Below are 21683 nucleotides of genomic sequence, written 5' to 3' on the forward strand. Positions count from 1 at the left end.
TTTCTAAATACCTTCTTGAAGGTACCACTCTAGTTCTCTTCAGTAAAGTTCACAAAGTTCTATTTCCTCTCTACCCCATTCCAAAGAACAATTTTAACATGAGCAATTTGTAAAGGTCTTTCTAACATTAAGTAGGTGATCATACACTAGCACAAACCAATGATGAATCAAAACATAAAGAGGCCTAGACTCTCATTGACCAGTCTATATGCATTCCTAGGCTTACATACACATACCTACTAACTTTACCTGATACATAGCCTTGCTAAGCCATTAAATCCATTTTTTGCACCACTTGATGACTATACATATTGATATCAGTTAGAAATTGTTTGCTACTGAGGAGTTTGGGCAGGTATTCCATCCACTATAGCTTCGCCTGTACTACCTATATATAGGTCTCACGCGCGTAAAACATTCCCCATAGACTTGTGTGTTAAAATAGCACTTAAGAAAAATTCATAAAAAATAAATGTGAAATTAGAGGGTCGAATGTTTACTACCTTTGGATAGGATATATATCTGACATTCCATATCTGACCAGAGAAGGGTATCGTAGCCAGCTCATTTTAAAAATAAATCGCCATTTATGAAGATAACTATGATGGGATCAAATTCATCAACTGAAACAGTCAAATAGCCCCAATTCTTCCGCCAGTCAGAAAATAGTTCCAAATCATTGATATATCTTCCCAATTTGGGCAAAGGAAGTTCAGTAGTTACCATTTCTAGAATCAGTGTTAGATTTTGAATCATATTCATACACTTTTGTCAATCAGCAATATCAAATTTAAAAAATTCGAATGGGTTGGGTCGAACGAATATTTTTAGCCCTCCTGATGTAATTAGGCTCATGGCACCATAACCAACACACACACGCCCTCCACTGATTCACTTACCCCCAGTGATTCGCCTATTAAACCAAGGAGAACCCACTGATTCACTTTCCCCGAATGTGACTATTCAGGGGGTGTGTGTATGCGTGTTCTGGGGATGTAGTGTGTTATGTGTTTGGTAGTCGAATCGTACCAAATAACAACAGTCGGAGTCCAGGAGGTGGACTAGGTCGAGACCCCGACTGTCATTATTAGATAAAAAGTCATGCTCTTGCGTGCTCCCTCCATTTCTATTTAGTCCATTGCGAGGGTATTTTGGAAATAAAACGACAATGCTAATGGATAAAAGCAGACAATTTGGTGGTATTAAATAATATTTTTGAGTTTTAGGACATCTTTGCACGCCAAACACTTTTCCTGTAATACTGTGCTTTTCATGATAAAACTAATAGACCAAAATTATCTATTTCAGAACACAACTGCATATCGATTTATTATGATTTTAGTGATTTATCATTTTCCGTGCATTTATGAAACAAGAGTATATCTCAGTTTATTGACGGCTGACCTCTTGAGATCAAAGAAACATGCATGAAATGTAATTAAAAACGACATTTACAAAGCCATGTTAAATAAAATAAAAGGCGAATGTCCATCGATAAAAACAGGGAACTCCCTGCTTTTATATTTATTCTCACCTGTTTCACCCAGGAATTCAGCCAGGAGAATAAATGAAACAAGAGCAAACACCAAGAAACGCTTCATTTTGTTTCAATAGTAGATCAATGCAGTGAATAAAGAACTAAAGAACCAACGTTTGTCTATAACTCGTCTAACATCAGGCTCACAAGAACTAGTCGTCGATGATATTTTTCACCTGTTTATAAACATTTTTATATGATACGAATACTGCCATGCAGTCTATTCAGATTATTTAATAGAGCATTAATACCTCGGTCACGTTTGCTCTCCGGCGGCCGTATGCTGCGAATACAAAACGGCCGTTTTTATTTTTATTCAAACTACCTGTCAAAACGGCTGTTTTCGACTCGCCGTAGAGCAAATGTGACGGAGGTATTACCTTTTCAACATCATTGGTACCATTTACGTCACACATTCTTAAGATGTATTATTCCTATATTATTTTGGCACTGTCAATATTATGTACAATGAAACCATACAAATAATACAATAAATAAAGATATTTTATTGACCCTACTCACCCAACCAAGTAGCCTGAGTTCATATGTATGTAGGTGAACTTGCACTTCCCTCCCACACCCGATTGGATGAACAAAGATCTTTCGTTACGTACAATACAGATACAAAATTGAATAATATAAAAGTATTTAACAGGGAGGTAAAAAAAAATAGATGGTTAAAGGTCATGTCCACCCCATAAAAAAAATTGATTTTGATAATTAAAGAAAAATCAAACTAGCATTTTATCGAAATCGATTGTAAAATAAGAAAGTTTTGACATTTTATAGTTTCACTTAGTTTTCACAAAACAGTTATAATTATGCACAATTCAGTGACATGGAAATGAGTCAGTCGATGTCCTCCACTCACTATTTCTTTTGTTTGTTTATTGTTTGAATTATACAATATTTCACTTTTTTACATATTTGACAATAAGGACCAACTTGACTGAACCATATGTAACAATAATGCTAATAGCACATGTTTAGGGAGGACAATTAGTCGTTGTTTCACTTGACAATGAGGAGAAAATTAGAATATTTCACATTTTTATGTAATAAAATACAAAAAGAAATAGTGAGTGAATGACGTGTCTCTTTATTTGCGTACCGACCAGGTGCATATAACTGTTTTGTGAATTTAAGCAAAACTTGTCATAAAATATCATAACTTTCTAATTTTACATCCGATTTTGATGAAATGTTCAGTGTTATATGCTTGTTGGATTTTTCTCTTTTTATTCAATTGACCATAAAAAAACCGCATGAGATTAAAGATAACGAAATCGAAGAATTGGATATCAGTTATAGAAACACGAAAAATTGTTGTAAATCTATATTTCAGATTTTCGAATATATTTATCTACTTGTTGTAATGATATTTAGTCAAGATGTAAAAAAAGGACATGATGAATGTGCATGTGTACACACCCAAGTCGGATATTTCCATGTCATGACCTAAATTTTTGTGACACGTACCCCTGGCCCCATTTTTCCGACACCAATTATTACCATTAACGTTTGTACAGGCAGCAAAAATTCTCTCTTGTAAATATGTATTCTTATTTTTTTCGTTATGGGAGAGCCGCTGGGCCCACTATCAATTGGGAAAAATGAATTTTCGGAATATCTCTATTTCGAACAATAAAATATAGAATTTCATTTTTGTCTCGCCTGCGTAGCGGAGCGAGACACAGGTATCACTATTTCCGGCGTCGGCGTCGGTGTCGGCGTCGTCGTCGTCGTCAACAATTGTGTTGTACACCCAATAACTTTCTATAGCTTCGAGGTGGGATCACCAAATTCATACCAGAGGTCCATCTCCTGAAGGCACAGGTCAAGTTCGAATATGAGTCAAATTGGAATAAGGTCAAAGGTCAATGAACTTTCCATGACTGGCACTGTGCTGTGTTGTACACATAATAACTTTGTACACCCAATAACTTTCTATATCTTCGAGGTGGGATCACCAAATTCATACCAGAGGTCCATCTCCTGAAGGCACAGGTCAAGTTCGAATATGAGTCGAATTTGAATAAGGTCAAAGGTCAAAGGTCAATGAACTTTCCATGACTGGCACTGTGCTGTGTTGTACACATAATAACTTTCTATATCTTCGAGGTGGGATCACCAAATTCATACCAGAGGTCCATCTCCTGAAAGCACAGGTCAAGTTTGAATATGAGTCGAATTTGAATAAGGTCAAAGGTCAATGAACTTTCCATGACTGGCACTGTGCTGTGTTGTACACATAATAACTTTGTACACCCAATAACTTTCTATAGCTTCAAGGTGGGATCACCAAATTCATAACAGAGGTCCATCTCCTGAAGGCACAGGTCAAGTTCGAATATGAGTCGAATTTGAATAAGGTCAAAGGTCAATGAACTTTCCATGACTGGCACTGCTGTGTTGTACACATAATAACTTTCTATATCTTCGAGGTGGGATCACCAAATTCATACCAGAGGTCCATCTCCTGAAGGCACAGGTCAAGTTTGAAAATGAGTCGAATTTAAATAAGGTCAAAGGTCAAAGGTCAATGAACTTTCCATGACTGGCACTGTGCTGTGTTGTACACATAATAACTTTCTATATCTTCGAGGTGGGATCACCAAATTCATACCAGAGGTCCATCTCCTGAAGGCATAGGTCAAGTTCGAATATGAGTCGTATTTGAATAAGGTCAAAGGTCAAAGGTCAATGAACTTTCCATGACTGGCACTGTGCTGTGTTGTACACATAATAACTTTCTATATCTTCGAGGTGGGATCACCAAATTCATACCAGAGGTCCATCTCCTGAAGGCACAGGTCAAGGTCGAATATGAGTCGAATTTGAATAAGGTCAAAGGTCAGAGGTCAATGAACTTTCCATGACCGGCACTGTGCTGTGTTGTACACACATTAACTTTCTATAGCTTCGAGGTGAGATCGCCAAATTCATAACAGACGTCCATCTCTTGAAGGTACAGGTCAAGTTCGAATATGAGTCGAATTTGAATAAGGTCAAAGGTCAATGAACTTTCCATGACTGGCACTGTGCTGTGCTGTACACACAATAACTTTCTATAGCTTCGAGGTGAGATCGCCAAATTCATAACAGACGTCCATCTCTTGAAGGTATAGGTCAAGTTCGAATATGAGTCGAATTTGAATAAGGTCAAAGGTCAATTAACTTTCCATGACTGGCACTGTGCTGTGCTGTACACACAATAACTTTCTATAGCTTCGAGGTGAGATCGCCAAATTCATTCAAGAGGTCCATCTCTTGAAGGTGCAGGCCAAGTTCAAATGTGAGCCGAATTTGAATAAGGTCAAAGGTCAATGAACTTTCCATGACTGGCACTGGCTGTGCTGTACACACAATACTTTCTATATCTTCGAGTTAGGATTGCCAAATTCATACAAGAGGTCCATCTTTTGAAGGTGCAGGTCAAGTTCAAATGTGAGTTGAATTTGATTAAGGTCAAAGGTAAATGAACTTTCCATGATTGGCACTGCTGTGTTGTACACACAATAACTTTCTATAGCTTCGAGGTGGGATCGCCAAACTCGTAACAGAGGTCCATCTAAGTCATATAGCATACATGTAGTTTTGACATGCAGTCTCTTCATGACTGCAATATGCAGGCGAGACAACGCTTGGCGTTTGCCTTGTTTTTTTAAACATATGATACTGATTATTTACTCTGGCTGCGAATTTGATTCCATTATAATAAAAACAATTTATCCATTGGACATTGTATCAAAAATTGTCTATTTCTCATGTATAAGCTTGTAGAAAAGGTTACCCTTTTCCTTGTAAACAAAGCATTCTAATTGACAAAACGTTTTCATGTTTTAGCTTATCGACGAGGCTATTCTGTGCCCTGTGATGTGATTTTATTTCTAAGATTTACAATTTTGAGACTTACTCTGTGCTATGTTTATATTCCTAATTAGTCTTTTTAGATTTACGATTTGACAATAGAAGGAACCTATAACATATACTACATTCTAATTATTATTTCGTAGTAAAGTGATATACATTGTGAAAAATAGAAAAGAACAAGAAACAATGTAGGTTCTGAAAACTTCTGATTACGATGAAACGAATAATACGCGATCTTTATTGAAAAAAATATCATATTTTCCATTGAATTAAAACAAATTTGACAGATAAGAACAACTTTTTCCTTGTACACAAAACAAATGATTGACAGATACGCTCCAAGTTATGCAATTATATTATATATAGAGCTTTGTATTTAACATTTTGCAAAGTATCAGGGGCAATAGTAACATGGCGTTAAAGCCCCCCCCCCCCCCTCCGAGGAGGTAGGCCACTTTTGGAAAAAATATTTTTCGATTTTAGCATGGGTATTCGTCGTTGAAATGTTAGCCAAAAATAATACAGTACTAAGAAAGTATTTTCTAAATCGCCATTAAGAAAGCATTTCTATTTTGTAACTCTGAGATACAATCGTAGCTAGTACACCCTTGTTTGTTTTATTTCCGTCATTAAAACTACATAACAAAATATACGTGTAAAGAAACACAATGAGTAACATACATAATGAAATAAATTCTAAACATTGATTTAATTAAAGATATGCTTTAAACATGCTCAGGTAGTTAAAAGACAAAAGACAGTTGGATAACCCATATTCAGCTGCACAAATTATAATTATGTGCAGCTGGTCTTCCATGGGGATCAAATAAGAGAGAGAGAGTCATAGGGAGAGGAACATGAGAACAGAAAAGAGAGACAAAAAAAGGGAAAGGAAGAAAGAAAAGAAAAGGTAGAAAATAAAGAAATAAAGAAAGAGAAGAACAAAAAACAAAAAAAAAAAAATCAGTTTGCTTACTCCCAACCAAGCACCCCTCCCCCAGAAAAAAATCAAGGTCTCAAAATAATGTGACAACACTGAATTTAAGGTCATACAATTACGAATATTATCTGGGATACTGTTAAACCAAGGAGATATCACCTTATCTTAAGTCCCCCTATCAGTCTATAGAAAACTGTGCGTTTGCAATAGTTCGTACTGGGTTTGGGGTGGCACAAATTATTATTTCGAAAATGGTAAGGTCTTGACTGTGCATTGTCTTTATGATCTTTGAAGTGGAAATGTGCAATGTCTTACATTAAATTGCCCATGCACAAACCATTGAAAAGGCGTTCCCTGTCTAAAGTATCTGATATAGGACATTTTCACACGTGAATCATGATTATTGCAATTCGCCTTTAGAAACATCGGACCTTTCACAAGGAAAATTCTTACCTGATTTGAGAGGAACTTAACTGGAATTCACCTCCGGAGTAATTCATGATTGTGATTAGCGTTGGTGACTCTAGTTTGGTTTCACCATGGTTTCACACGTGCCAAAAAATCGTCATTTGCCTTATTTTCACTGGAATAATGGAATCATCATTCAAATTACGATTTTGTTTTACCGTATGAAAAGCGGATAGTATATTTGTTGTTTATTAAGATGATTTAGGAACATTTAAATGACGTTATTCCTCATGATAACGTCCATTCAGGCCATGGTAATTCTCCTCGATCTTGGCTCTGTTCTCATGGTTGGCAGCCACAGTCTCCTCTACTATAGAATGAAATAAAGAGATAGCAGTAGGCCTATTGATTAATGAAACCTTCCTCACTATATATATATAATTGGACAGAACAATAGAGAACATCCATGGTAATGGGATTAAAAGTATGAATACTAAAATAATAATGAATTATGAAGTATACTTTCTTACTTTCATACTTTCATCTTGAAGATGAAAACAAAACAACGTGTGGACTCTAGAATGGGTGCACAAACGACACATGGTATAGGGTCGATCATGGCACATGGCGTGGCAATATTTCTCTATAATAAAAATTAATTATGTTATTTTCTTACCAAGTCTGATAAGTGGGACAAAGTTAGAAAAGAATCGAAGAATGGAGGGGTTTTCCCATTAATTATTAATAAATCACCACTTTTTATTATTATCATAACAAGGGGAATGCTCCTGGCAGTTTCGCCTGCATTATGCAATTTAACGTACCAAAAGTACTGACTGTGTGGCGCTGATATCAAACATTTCCTCTTTTCTATTACTCCATTAAATGAATGTAAATAATTATGTCCATTTACTGATGAAAGTGTGGCAAAAATATAATACGAAAACAAATTTTGATAAAATACTGATTTTGTCAAAATTACACAAAAAATTAACACCGAAGTTTATAGACCTCCATGGACATTTGACATTGAATTGGAAATATGCTATTTAATTAATATCGTTCATAATATTAAATAACCACCCCACAAGTTCAGTTTTATTTTGTTTTTAATATTTAGTAATGAACAAAATATTTTGATTTGAAATGACCTTTGACATTGTTCCAGCAACTTAAGCTTATAGTATGCTCATGTAAATTATTATTCTTGGTAGCCATTAATTCGAATTTCAATGTATTAGAGACTCATAATTTCAAAATCATCTTGAAATATTGTAAAGGTATCGGCAATGTGTGAATGTTATTTCAGGTCACTAGATAAAGGTCAAATGTAATTTTAGGTAACGATTTAGATTTTGTAAAATAATTGTCAAATTATCGGTGAGTTTTATGTTAAATGTGGATATGGTAGTTGTAGGCTTAGCGACACTCTTGTTTCATCCTGCCTTTGTCAGGGCAGGGCATTCATCTGGGCTTTATTGTTGGTTCAGGGTGGTAGCCTGCTCATAAACATGAATATCTCAATTAAATTAAATAACCATCCAAATCATAACTGATGTTTTTTTCAATTTTCGTTCTTGACAGATTCTTACTTGTCAAAGTGCTGTGGATTACAGTTCTCGTTATGATCTGAGTTATGATAAGCTTGTCATTGGTGTAGGGGCTATCAGTAATACCTTTGGGGTCCCAGGAGTGTCTGAACATGCCTTCTTTCTAAAGGTAATATATGTCAATGGTAGTGTACTAAACTGAGAGTGTTCTATAATTGGAATTTTGTATTATAATATCAAATTTATATCAAAATAATATTTGTGTATTTTTCCCTTTTAATAATGATAATAATAGTTACATTCCATGGCCCTGGGAAGCCGTGGTGCTGGGGGTGCTGAATAACCCACTGAAATTCTTGTAGGTGTGGCAAGGTGGAGAAATGTAACCAAAATGACCTACACTTTTGATTGAAACCTTTTTTTTGTTTGTCAAATTTCTCAGGACCAAAATGGCCTCCATTCTCTGTAGTGACACTTTTTTTTCTTTTTGAATTTACATCAGCACCCCCTGAAAAAAAAGGTTCCAGGGCCCTGTTAGTACTTTGTGTTTTTAAGCTCTTACAAATCCCTTTTTATATAAAACCTCTACCCAAATATGGAAAAAGATATCATTTCTATTAATAAATTTTCAGTATTTATGTAGTTGGTGCAAAAGGAAGCAACAAGTAAACAATAAGAATAAAAAGAATTTGCCACTCAGTTAAACTGGCATGTCAATGGACCAAATGTACAACAACATATGCTTTTTGAAGTTGGAAAATTTTGAAGAAAAAAATCTATAGTTTTATAGATTAACAGAGGTACAATAATAAAATTATGATTTACATTGACCACTTCCGAACGTGCTTTTTTGTCTCGCCTGCATAGCAGAGCGAGACTATAGGCGCCGCTTTTCCGACGGCGGCGGCGTCAACATCAAATCTTAACCTAAGGTTAAGCTTTTGAAATGTCATCATAACTTAGAAAGTATATGGACCTAGTTCATTCAATTTTTGGCATAAGGTTAATCAAGTATTAGTAAACATCCTGCTTCAGTTTCAGGTCACATGACCAAGGTCAAAGGTCATTTAGGGTAAATGAACTTTGGTCAAGTTAGGGGTATAGTCCAGGATAGGCCCCATAGAAAATTGACCAAACCTTGTTTTTTCATATATACAATATTTTTTATGGTTTCTTGTCAATTCGAGGGTGCTGATTACGAATCTGAATGATGCCACTCGTGTAACCTCGAGCATTTTCCGCAAATTGGCAAAAGCCAATATGGCCACCAAAATATGCAAATTACCCATGAAAATCATAAAATTGCCCGCACATTTGTTATAAAATGTATGTATTTGTGTTGCAGGAGTGAAATACTCTCTGAAAAAACGATTTTTGACAAAAAATTATTATCTAGATATTCAAAATGGCCACCATAGATCCCTGTATTCTATATTATGTACAATATGAATGGGGAAAACTAAATTTTACAAAAGACAAGTGAGCACTAAATGCAAGTAATTGTGATTTTCATTGAAATAATGGATGAAAACATGATTTCTAACGAATTATATCATTTGTTATGTCATGTATGTAGCATTTTAATACTCAAAAAGCAACCAATTGCCCTGACAGTATTATGTACAATGTTAATTGGGACAAAAGAACTAGAGTGAGTACTAAAATGCATATTACTGTAGTATTAAGATAAGCGAGTGGAATACTGGCTAAAAACACAATTTTTAACGAAATATATATTCAATTTATGTGATAAATGCTGTATTTTGACATTCAAAATGGCCGCCATAGGCCTATTATACATTATGTACAATGCTCTTGGAGAAATTAATTTTCACAAGAGTAAAAGGCATGTAATTGTGATCACCGAGTAAAATAATGTCTGAAAACATGTTTTCTATCGAGACATATCACTTCTTGCCATGCATGAGATAAATGGTGTATCGTGAAATTCAAAATGGCCCATATAGGCCATAACAGTATTATCTACAATGTAAATGGGGACATGTAATTTTTGTAAGAATTTGGATTTACTTGACTATGAAATCCATAAAATCATGTTGTATGATAAAACATTATTTGAAAACATGATTTTTATGAAATATAGCATTTCTTCTGCCATGTTAGTGATAAATACTGTATTTTGACATTCAAAATAGCTGATACAAGCCCTAACTAAATTATGTTACATGCGTATAGGGAATCTACTTTTTACAAGAGTGAGAATCATAAAATGCATGTAACTGTGATGTATGAGTAAAAATATTGTCTTAAACATGATTTCTAAATAAATACATCAAATATTGGTCATGGAGGTAATAAATGCTGTACTTTGAAATTCAAAATGGATGCCATAGGTCCTAAAAGTATTATGTACATTGTAATTTGGGACATATAATTTTGACAGAATTTGGCTTTGCTTGACTATAAGTATTGCATATAATTGTGATGTAAGAGTGAAATATTACCAAAACCATGGTTCCTAACGAGGTGTATCATATCTGGATAAATGCTGCATTCTGAAATGGAAAAATGGCCGCCATGGACCCTTATTGTATTATGTACAATTTGAATGAGGACAGATAATTTTCACAAAAGGGCATATGGCGGCCATTTTGAATTTTGTAATATAACATTTACGACCTAAATTTGAGATGATATGATATATTTCGTTAGTAATCATGTTTTCAGACAATATTTTACTCATACAACGCCATTTAGTCAAGCAAAGCCAAAATTAGTTAAAATCATTTGTCCCCATTCGCATTGCACATAATACTGTTGGGGCCTGTAGCGGCCATTTTACTTTCAAAATACAGTATTTATCACCTACCTGGCAGAAGAACTGATATATCTTGTTAGAAATTATGCTTTCAGACAATATTTTATTCATAAATCACAATTACGTGCATTTATGGTGCTCACTCGTGTGAAAATTTATTTCCTAGTTCGCATTGTACGTAATACAATCAATGTCTATGGCGGCCATTTTGAAAGTCAAAATACAGTATTAAACACAAACTTTAAACCTGAATGATATTTCGTTAAAAATTATGTTTTTTAAACAGTATCCCATTTATTCATCACAAATAAATGCATTTCAGTGCTCACTCTTGTGATTTCTTTGGTCCTCTTTTTCATTGTACATAATGCTGTTAGGGCCTTTGGCGGCCACTTTGAATATCAAAATACAGCATTTATCATATGCATGGCATATTGAATGATATATTTCGTTAGCAATTGTGTTTTTAGTCAGTATTCCACTCGTTTCTCTTAATAATATGCATTTTAGTGCTCACTCTTGCGATTTTAGTTGGCCCCTTTGCCGAAGAAAATAATACTATATGGGCCAGTGGCAGCTATTTTGAATATTAAATACAACATTTTTTCCATACATGACATAGTAACTGATATCATGTTAGCATTGATGATTTTTATATATTACTTCGTCCATAGCTTGCAGTTTAGTGATCATTTTTGTGAAAAATTAATTTTCCCAATTCATATTGTACATAATAGGGTATACAGAGGTCCGTGGTGGCCATTTTGAATATCAAGAAATAAATATTTTGTCAAAAAATGTTTTTTCAGAGAGTATTTCACTCCTGCAACACAATTACATACATTTTATAGCCAATTTGCTGGCAATTTTATGATTTTCATGGGTAATATGCATATTTTGGCGGCCATATTGGATTTTGCCAATCTGCGGAAAATGCTCAAGGTTACACGAGTGGAATCAATCAGATTCGTAATCAGCACCCTCGAATTGACAAAAAACCATCAAAAAATATTGTATATATGAAAAAACAAGGTTATGCCACTTCTATCCTGGACTAGTATTTGTTGAATTACTATCATAACATTGTAAATTTATGGATCTAGTTCATGAAACTTGGACATAAGATTAATCAAGTATTAGTGAACATCCTGCCTGAGTTTCAGGTCACATGACCAAGGTCAAAGGTCATTTAGGGTCAATGAACTTTGGCAAAGTTGGGGGTATTTGTTGAATTACCATCATAACTTTGAAAATTTATGGATCTAGTTCATGAAACTTTGACATTAGGTTAATCAAGTACCACTGAATATCCTGTGCGAGTTTCAGGTCACATGACCATGGTCAATGGTCATTTAAGGTCAATGAACTTTGGCCGTGTTGGGGTAATTGTTGAATTGCCATTATAACTCTGAAAGTTTATGGATAGAGTGAATGAAATGTGGACATGGATGTAGTTGACAAGTCTTAAGTCTCCGTTCAAATGTCATTTATGGTCAATGAACGTGGTATTATGTCATTATATGAATGGTGTTTTTGTGAATGTTTTCAAAGTTAGCACTGCTGCTATATTAAATCGCGTAATGCAGGCGAGACTGCCAGAGGCGTTCCACTTGTTTTCTGCAAGCATTGATGGCACACCCTTCAAAAAGCTTATAAAACATGAAAGACTTGTTTTTTCTACTTTGTATCCATTCCATTGCAGGAAGTTGCTGATGCTAGGGCCATCAGGAATTGTATTCTCAGTAACTTTGAATTGGCACTCCATCCAAACATGACAGAACAGGATAAGAGACGACTTCTTCACATTGTTATTGTTGGTGGTGGACCAACTGGAGTTGAGTTTGGTGCAGAGCTCCATGACTTCGTTAGAGAGGTATGTTTGCCTTCAGGGGGCACTGCCACTTTAACTACATTATAATGGTGAAGCTTAGGGGGCAGCTCCTCCCTTGAATATGAATTTATTCCATTGAAACTACGTATCATAATTAAAAGGGTATAAGGAATGCATTCAACATATTATGCATTCTCATTGATTGCCATTTGACCCCATAAGGAGAAAACACACAAAAAAGTTAAATTAAGTATAGCTAGACAACTGATCAATAATTCAAATATATTTTTTTGTATAATATGATGAAAAACAAGGCAGCAGGACGTAGCAAGTAAGTTCACTCACCTTTATTGCAGCCGAGGCCGCGGAACCAGGGGGGGGGTGCTGGGGGTTTAGCCAGCCGCCCCTCCCCCACTTTTTTTCCAAATCGTATACAAGACGCAAAAGTGACCCTCTGATTGTGATTTTTTGCATGGTCAGCCCCCCCCCCCCACTTTCAGAATTGTTTCGCGGCCCCTGTGCTAAGCCACTTTGTTTTACTGCATAAATGGTCTTCTTCGGGGCTTGACACATAAAGATAAGAACACGTATAATAAAAAAGTAATAATGAAAATAATAAAAAGAAACAAGCATGCAACAAAACGAAAGCATGCAGTGAAGTTTAACGGAAAAGAAAAATCAAAACAGTATTTACAAATTAAATTTATTGTGGCAGGAGTAAGAGGGGATTATTTGAATTTGTTGAATGGTAGACTCTGGTGTAATGTGTTAAATGAATTCACTGAGGGGTAAGGTTTTGGAGGAGGTGGAAGAGGCAATGTCTATTGGTAGGCAGTGGGGTGTGGAGGTGATTTTTGAGCCCCAAACTTATTAAAGGCATCAAGGATGGGGATTGGGTGGGTTTGTAAAATTGTACATGTTTAGAATCACAAAATAGTAAAGATATGATTGAAAGATGAAAATACACATGAAGCATTTATTAATAATCCCAGTTTCCTTTTTCTGGGACGCACTGTCCCAGAAAAAGGAAACTGGGATTCCCATGTCTTTATTCTTCAAAGCAAACGATTTATGATATTTCATTTACATAATCATATAATTCAATTATTCTTCTTTATTTCGATACCTGATATGAGACAAACACTTCACGCATTGATGAGCAAGACGAGTTCGAAATTTTCATGTCAGAACCAGGTTGTGCAGAAAACTAAGACAAAATTGGTTTTTGATACGACGATTGTGCTTATTCAACGACTGGCTCATTAGCATATCTTTTGCATTCTTTGTTAAGATTCTCTCACTGATCCTTGAAATAAGATATTCAGATGCACGCGTGAGTTTCTGTGCAAATTGTATCTGATATGTCTCAATTTTTATTGTTTGTTATCTGCCATGAGTGAACGATTTGCTAAGCTGCAGGTTTCAAATTAGAGATGAGATCCCAATCTTGCCATGAGTATCAAATGTATAGTAAAAACATGATATGTAATAATTGTAAAATCTATCTCTGAAAAAGGGTTCGATTTTTTGTGGGATGCACTGCATGTGCTGATACATGAATATGTACATATAAAATTGTTGACTATAATAGAGATACTGGAAAGAACAATTGTTTGACATTAAGTTCCTTGGTATATGTTAAGACAAATCACAATGTAGGTGTAGCAACATTTTCATAAAAAGCTGGTGAATAGACCAGCTTGTCTTTAGGGGCGTGTTGCTGAGTAAAATGTGAATGCATAAAATGTAATACCATGCTGAATCAGCAGTCTATCGATCTCTCAAGTTGCATTCTATAATATTACTTCAAAATGCTTAATACCAAATGTTTAATAAAATTCCTAGTCTTAAACTGGAATAGCAATCATGAATTACAAATCAAAACACAAACTAACAGACAAAAGATGGTAAGAGTGGACTATCGTTTGCAGGGTACTGGCATTATACACAAGTTTGTATTTTTTTATATTTTGTCCAGGATGTTTCCAGACTTTACAAGGAAGAACAGAAGTTGGTCCAGGTTTCCCTAATAGAAGGTCGGAAGGTACTGGGTGCTTTCAATCAGAAGCTACAGCAGTATGCCGTCAAGAAGATAAAAGCTAGGAAACAGATGGAATTATTACAGGCCAATGTCAATAGTAAGTCATATAGAGAAATGTGATGATTTAACTGTCCTTCATCACAGTTTAGTTATTAAGCATGCATAAATTCCAAATTCCAAGAGGGGCTATCGTTTAGAACCAGTTACTATGGTAATGAACAACAGTGACATCAAGCTTCTTTTCTATATCAAGATGCAAAAACGTATGATTCGTCTTCGGATGATGAGTCTCTTTGATCTTATTTGATTATTATTGCAACATAGTGGGTGATTTCAAGTTTGGTGTTATTGTTCGTGGCAATTCAGTACCATATGTGAAATAACTCAATGGGTCATTAGATTTGGGATTATACACATTCACATATATTGAAATAAATGAAGTGTTTTGCTTTTATTATAGAGATACCAGAAAGTTTATAATCCAAACATCAGGAAGAACAAATTATTTATAAAAGTTATATTTCTTGATAACAATAAGGAGCATTGTATTTTACTTCCAAAATTTTATTTTCATCAAGCTTAATAGTTCTCTCCATGAAGAACGCAAAGGACGTAAGTAAGAGTTTCATGCAATAAAGCTTACAGAGAAATTTATTTTTTATTTGATTATCTTTCATTAAAGAAGTGGAAGCTGATGGCGTGACCTTGTCTGATGGTAGATTTCTTCCTTGTGGTCTAGTGGTATGGTCAACTGGTCTTGCTCCACGGTCAGTATATAGATAAATGTGCATGCAATGCCTACATTCATTAACTTTTTCAGCTGATGAGTCTCGGGAGATGCATGCTGTTTGTATTAATGGACCTCAAAGCAAATGAAGTGCCAAATTCAGAATTTCATAGTATTTCTTTGAGGATGGAAATTAGAGATAGAATAGAGTGGCAAAGTGAGGGAACATTATGAGCATGTTTTTCAGATTCAAGTTGTGATTGAATATGAACTCAGAAAAAGACTAAAGCCAAAAAGTGTTACCTAAGATATTTTACAAACAGAGACTTTTAGAATGTATTGTCACTGGAAGAAAACAAGAACAATAAAAAAAGTTTTAGAGAATTGAATGTGAGATTGGTTCAGCTATTCACTATTAATTCCGTATTGCAATTTTAGACACTTTCAGCTATTTTTTTGTGTGGGTGTGTGTGATAAATTCTAGGATCAACATTTGAATTGTGTTCTTTTAATTTTGAACAGTTGAGAATGCAACAGATAATAATCTTTTTTGTACATGCAATAACCTTTTGTGTTCTCTTCAAAGACCCTTCACAGAATCCCTTGATCTTCCGAAGAATGCACAAGGTCAGTTAGTAACGGATGAGAGGTTAAGAATAGCAATAGTAGATGACAGCAGTGTCTATGCATTAGGAGACTGTGCTGATATAGTAGGCAATCCTCTTCCATGCACAGGCCAGGTGAGTATATACAAAATGTATATTGAGAGCCTGGTTGGAAATACCTGGATTCCGTCTTACAAAGAGTTGCGATTGATCTGATCAACCTCAACTATATAGAATTCCATCTTTGTCATGATATTTCCTACAAGAAAGGTGCACAGTGTCCTTTGTAAACCAAGAGGAGCACACTGGATTGTCAAGACAACAGTGACTATACGTAGAAAACATCTTGAACAAAAATGCAGTCTAGATGTTGACATTGCTGGTTTTCTTAATTGTTATTAACTGGATCAATTGCAACTCTTTGTATGCTGCCAACAATAATGGCTCATATCACCTTAAATACGTGCACCCTGTACATTCTGTGTTCATGTTGCAAATAGTTTCTGTCAATAAAAGATTGTGACATCATATGTGACCCTCCATATCTTCATGTACATGTATGAGCCATCTTTGCTTGAAGCCTTTGAAAAGATAGACTTATTACCTTCGGCAATTTTGATTGTTTATTATCTTGCTGGTGATGTCAGCTTACCATGATTTGTATCAATGATAATAGAGCAGCAGAATATGGTTTCAACAATTGTTTTAGTGTTGCATAGTTATATCTCCAGAGGCATTTTTATGGTAATAATTATTAATGGAGCTCAGTTTATCAGTCAGATTCTTACTGTCAACCCAATCATGACACCAAGAGCATTCTTGAAATCTGGTGTAATCGACAGTCATGATCATGACTGGAGGATTGCCTGTCTACACTGTCTCCCCATGAGCCTATTGAAGCTTATAGTAGCTTACCATGGTCCTGATTCTATTTCCAGGTGGCAGAAAAGCAAGGTCGTTACCTAGCTAATCTGTTGGCCCACCCCGGACCTGTTGAAGACATCCCTCCTTATGTCTACAAAGGCTTTGGAATGTTGGCCTATTTAGGAGATTACAAGGCCCTGACTGAGACACCTGCCCTCAAGACACAAGGTAAGCTGCACTGATTGAATCATGTCCTAAAAGAAGAATGAAACCTTGAGGGGAAATCAATTTAAAATGCCCCTAATTGTAATCAGAAATTCATATTCTTTCCATCTTCTTGTTTTCTTAAAAGCTCAGTATGTGCTGAATCAAGTAAATTTCCCAAGATGTACTGCGAATTGAAGAGACAATTAACACCTTGATGGAGATGGACACATTAAGAGTCAGACTTTAATTTCCCCAATTTCTCTTCTTTAATCAGGATTTAGTTCATGGCTTTTGTGGCGATCAGCATACCTGACACGTCTTGGCAGCTGGCGGCTTCGTATGCAGGTCCCTGTTGATTGGACCAAGACTCTTCTATTCGGCAGAGACATTTCAAGGTTCTAGATCAGTCATAAGACCCAGAGAAGACTGTCTGAGTGAGCATTAGATCTACCAATGGAATTGGCCCTTCTGACATGGAGAGGCATTGTCATATGTGTCTGACAGCTTGGGAAACAGACTTTGATCAACTCTGGGGTTAGTTGCAAGAAACTTGCAACCAATTTCAAATCAATTTTAGGTCTTAAAATTCACAAGTAGTCTTCCAATGGGTTGATAGCTTTTTCTTCCACATATCTATTGCATATGTGTAAAATTGCAATTAGAGGATCAGTAGCAACTATAGTCAATCAATGTTTTCTTTCTGCTGCAAGATATAGGCTAGCAATTGCAAAGTTTGATTAATTGCAATGCTCATGATTAATTATAGGAATTACATTTTAATTGCATTGATTGCAAGTCTTTTACAATGCTCTCTTATGGAGTTAGGTCTTATAGTTTTTGCATTGCCTTGCTGTTATAGTTTTGCAGATGGCTTTGATGGTGGTTTGATGGTTTACATTGATTTGCATCGTGAGAATAATTATATCATATGGATTTAAAATTCGTCTATTAGTGATTACAGTATCAATCTTATGACTGTCTGTGCATAATAACTTTGCCAGATTTCTTTTCTATTTATTCCACCCCTTTTTTCCCATGCACTAAGCTCTTCTTCAATTGAAGTGCATATAACAAAACTACATCTGTTATTTCTTGACTAAATAAATTGGTTTTATTCCTTAATTTACCATAGTGTAGGTCATTTTACTACATAAGTGAGAAGTATAGTAGCCATGTACATTCCCAATACCCGAACTTGTAAAGCTAGTCTTTTATTCCCAAAGATGTTGTATATGGACCAGTAAGTTGGCAGTTGGGTGTATAACCATATTAGTCCAGGATAGGCCCCATAGACAAGGGGTCGAACCTTGTTTTTTTAGATATACAATGTTTTTTGATGGTTTTTTGTCAATTCGAGGGTGCTGATTCCGAATCTGAATGATGCCACTCTTGTAACCTTGAGCATTTTCCGCAAATTGGCAAAATCCAATATGGCCGCCAAAATACCCATGAAAATCATAAAATTGCCAACACATTAGCTATAAAATGCATGTAGTTGTTGTGCAGAAGTGAAATACCAATTGGAAAAGCGATATTTGACAAAATATTTATTTCATTGATATTCAAAATGGCCGCCATAACCCCTGTATACTTTATTATGTAGAATATGAATGGGGAAAATATTTTTTTCAAACAAGAGCACTATTATTGCATGTGATTGTGACCTGCGAGTGGACTACTGTCTGAAAACATGACTATTAACAAAACTATGTCATTTGTATACTATCTAATGTGATAAATGCTGTATTATGATATTCAAAATGGCTGTCATAGACCCCTTATACTGTGTACAATATATAAAAGGGGACAAATAATTTTCACAACCTTTGAATTTGTTTGACTTTAAAATGCCAATAACTGCGAAATATTGGTGTAACACTGTCTGACAACAAGGATTTCTAACGAAACATATCATTTCCCTTGCAATTTCGGTAATTATGCTGCATGTTGACATTCAAAATGGCTGCCATAGGCCCTATCTGTATTATGAACAAAGCGAATGAAGAAACTTATTTTCACAAGAGTAAAAACAATAAAATGAATGTAATTGTAATCTATACGAGTGAAATATTGTCTAAACACATGATTTCTGGCGAAACATATCATTTCATTTTTCATGCATGAGATAAATGCTGTATTGTAAAATTCAAAATGGCCCCTATGGGCCCTTACAGTATTATCTACAATGTAAATGGGGACAAATACTTTTAAAAGAATTAGGATTTGCCTGACTATGAAATCCATATAATTCTGTTGTATAAGGAAAATATTGTTTGAAAACGTGATTTTTTAAATGAAATATAAAATTTCCTCTCCCATAGGTGATAAATACTGTATTTTGACTTTCAAAACGGCCGCACAAGCCCCTACAAATTCTGTAACATGCGTATAGGGAAACTAATCATCACCAGAATGAGAACCAAAAACGCACGTAACTATGTGATGTATAGGTAAAATTTGGTATTGAACATGATTTCTGACTAAATACATCACATAATGGTTGAGAAGGTAATAAAGGCCTTACTTTGAAATTCAAAATTGCTGCCATAGCCCAAAGTAGTATGTACATTGTAACTGGGGACAGATAATTTTGACAAAATTTTTACTATGAAAATGGCTTAATTTTGATGTAAGTGTTAAGTATTGTCTAAACCCAATGATTTCTAACGAAATATATCATAGCTTGTGTCATAAAGGTGATGAATGCAGCCTTTTAAAAATGAAAAAATGGCCGCCATAGTCCCTTATCTTAATATGTAAATTTGAATGGGGAAATATAATTTCCACAAAGAAACATATTGCAGCCATTTTGAAATTTAAATATAGCATTTATCACCTAAATAACATAAGAAATGATCTATTTGGTTACAAAAATCATATTTTCAGACGATATTTCACTCATACATGCAACGCCATTTAGTCAAGCAAAGCCAAATTCTGTTAAAATCATATGTTCCCATTCACAAAGTACATAATAGGCCTACCGTTAGGGCCTGTAGCGGCCATTTTGACTTTCAAAATACATTATTTATCACCTACCTGGCAGAATGAATGATATATCTTGTTAGGAATTATGTTTTCAGACAATATTTTACTCTTAAATCACAATTATATGCATGTTATGGTGCTGACTCATGTGAAAATTGGTTTCCCAGATCGATTGTACATAATACAGTCAATTTCTTTTGGCGGCCATTTTGAAAGTCAAAATACAATATTTAACACAAATATGAAACCCGAATAATATATTTCGTTGCAAATTATATTTGAAGACAGTATTCCACTAATTTACCACAAAAAAATATGTTTTAGTGCTCACCTTGTGATTGTTTTTGTCCTCTCTCACATCGTAGATCATAGTTAGGGCCTTTGGCGGTCATATTAAATATCAAAATACAGGGTTTATCACATACATGGCATGTTAAATAATAAATTTCGTTAACAATAATGTTTTTAGTCAGTATTCCACTCGTTTATCTCAACAAAATGCATTTTAGTGCTCACTCTTGTGATTTTTTTGTGTCACCATTCACATTGTACATAATAGTGTTAGGGCTTTTGAAGGCCATTTTGAATATCAAAATACAGGATTTATCACATAACTGACATAACAAATGATATATATCGTTAGCAATCATGTTTACAGACATTGCTTCACTCATAGATCATAATTACTTGCATTTCAGTGCTCAATTTTGTAAAAATTAATTTTCCCCATTCATATTGTACAGGGGTCTATGATGGCGGCCATTTTGATATCAAGAAAATAAATATTTTGACAAAAATCATTTTTTCAGATATTATTTCACTCCGGCAGCACAATTGCATGTACTTTAAAGCCAATGTGTGGACAATTTTATGATTTTCATGGGTAATTTGAATATTTTGGCGGCCATATTGGATTTTGCCAATTTGCAGAAAATGCTCAAGGTTACACGAGTGGCATCATTCAGATTCGGAATCGGCACCCTCGAATTGACAAGAAACCATAAAAAAACATTGTATATATAAAAAAACATGGTTTGACCCCTTCTATCCTGGACTATATGATCTAGCTCTATGGGGGCCTAGTCACGGTATTCTTTTATTCCCATGGACCAGTGAGTGGGCATGCAGTGTGGTGTATAACCGTATGATCTAGCTCTATGGGGGCCTATTCAGGGTATTATTTTATTCCCATGGACCAGTGAGTTGGCATGCAGTTGGGTGTATAACCGTGTGATCTAGCTCTATGGGGGCCTAGTCAGGGTATTCTTTTATTCCCATGGACCAGTGAGTTGGCATGCAGTTGGGTGTATAACCGTGTGATCTAGCTCTATGG

At 35.1% G+C, this 21683-nt stretch overlaps 2 protein-coding genes across 2 annotated transcripts in view; one reads left to right on the plus strand and one right to left on the minus strand.

Moving 5' to 3' along the window:
• Nucleotides 1–21683, minus strand: part of LOC129275658 (uncharacterized) — an 83280-nt gene that overhangs the window by 34442 nt on the left and 27155 nt on the right. The gene's annotated exons all lie outside the window — the stretch shown is intronic.
• LOC129254982 (uncharacterized) lies at nucleotides 7034–18729 on the plus strand. Its single transcript, XM_064106171.1, has 8 exons — nucleotides 7034–7072; nucleotides 8343–8477; nucleotides 12790–12960; nucleotides 14897–15056; nucleotides 15642–15726; nucleotides 16273–16426; nucleotides 17230–17383; nucleotides 17637–18729. The coding sequence occupies exons 1-8, from the start codon at nucleotides 7034–7036 to the stop codon at nucleotides 17762–17764; spliced, it is 1026 nt and encodes a 341-aa protein (XP_063962241.1). The 3' UTR covers nucleotides 17765–18729.

Source organism: Lytechinus pictus, chromosome 2, assembly GCF_037042905.1.
Source record: "Lytechinus pictus isolate F3 Inbred chromosome 2, Lp3.0, whole genome shotgun sequence".
In the NCBI taxonomy this organism is placed as follows: domain Eukaryota; kingdom Metazoa; phylum Echinodermata; class Echinoidea; order Temnopleuroida; family Toxopneustidae; genus Lytechinus; species Lytechinus pictus.

What these genes read in the sequence shown, in the direction of transcription:
- LOC129254982 (XM_064106171.1), top strand. Translation starts at nt 7,034, where the DNA reads ATGACGTTATTCCTCATGATAACGTCCATTCAGGCCATG. An exon ending in ATTACAGGCCAATGTCAATA is followed by an intron (nt 15,057 to 15,641) that starts GTAAGTCATATA and finishes CTTTCATTAAAG; the next exon opens with AAGTGGAAGCTGATGGCGTG. An exon ending in TCAACTGGTCTTGCTCCACG is followed by an intron (nt 15,727 to 16,272) that starts GTCAGTATATAG and finishes TTCTCTTCAAAG; the next exon opens with ACCCTTCACAGAATCCCTTG.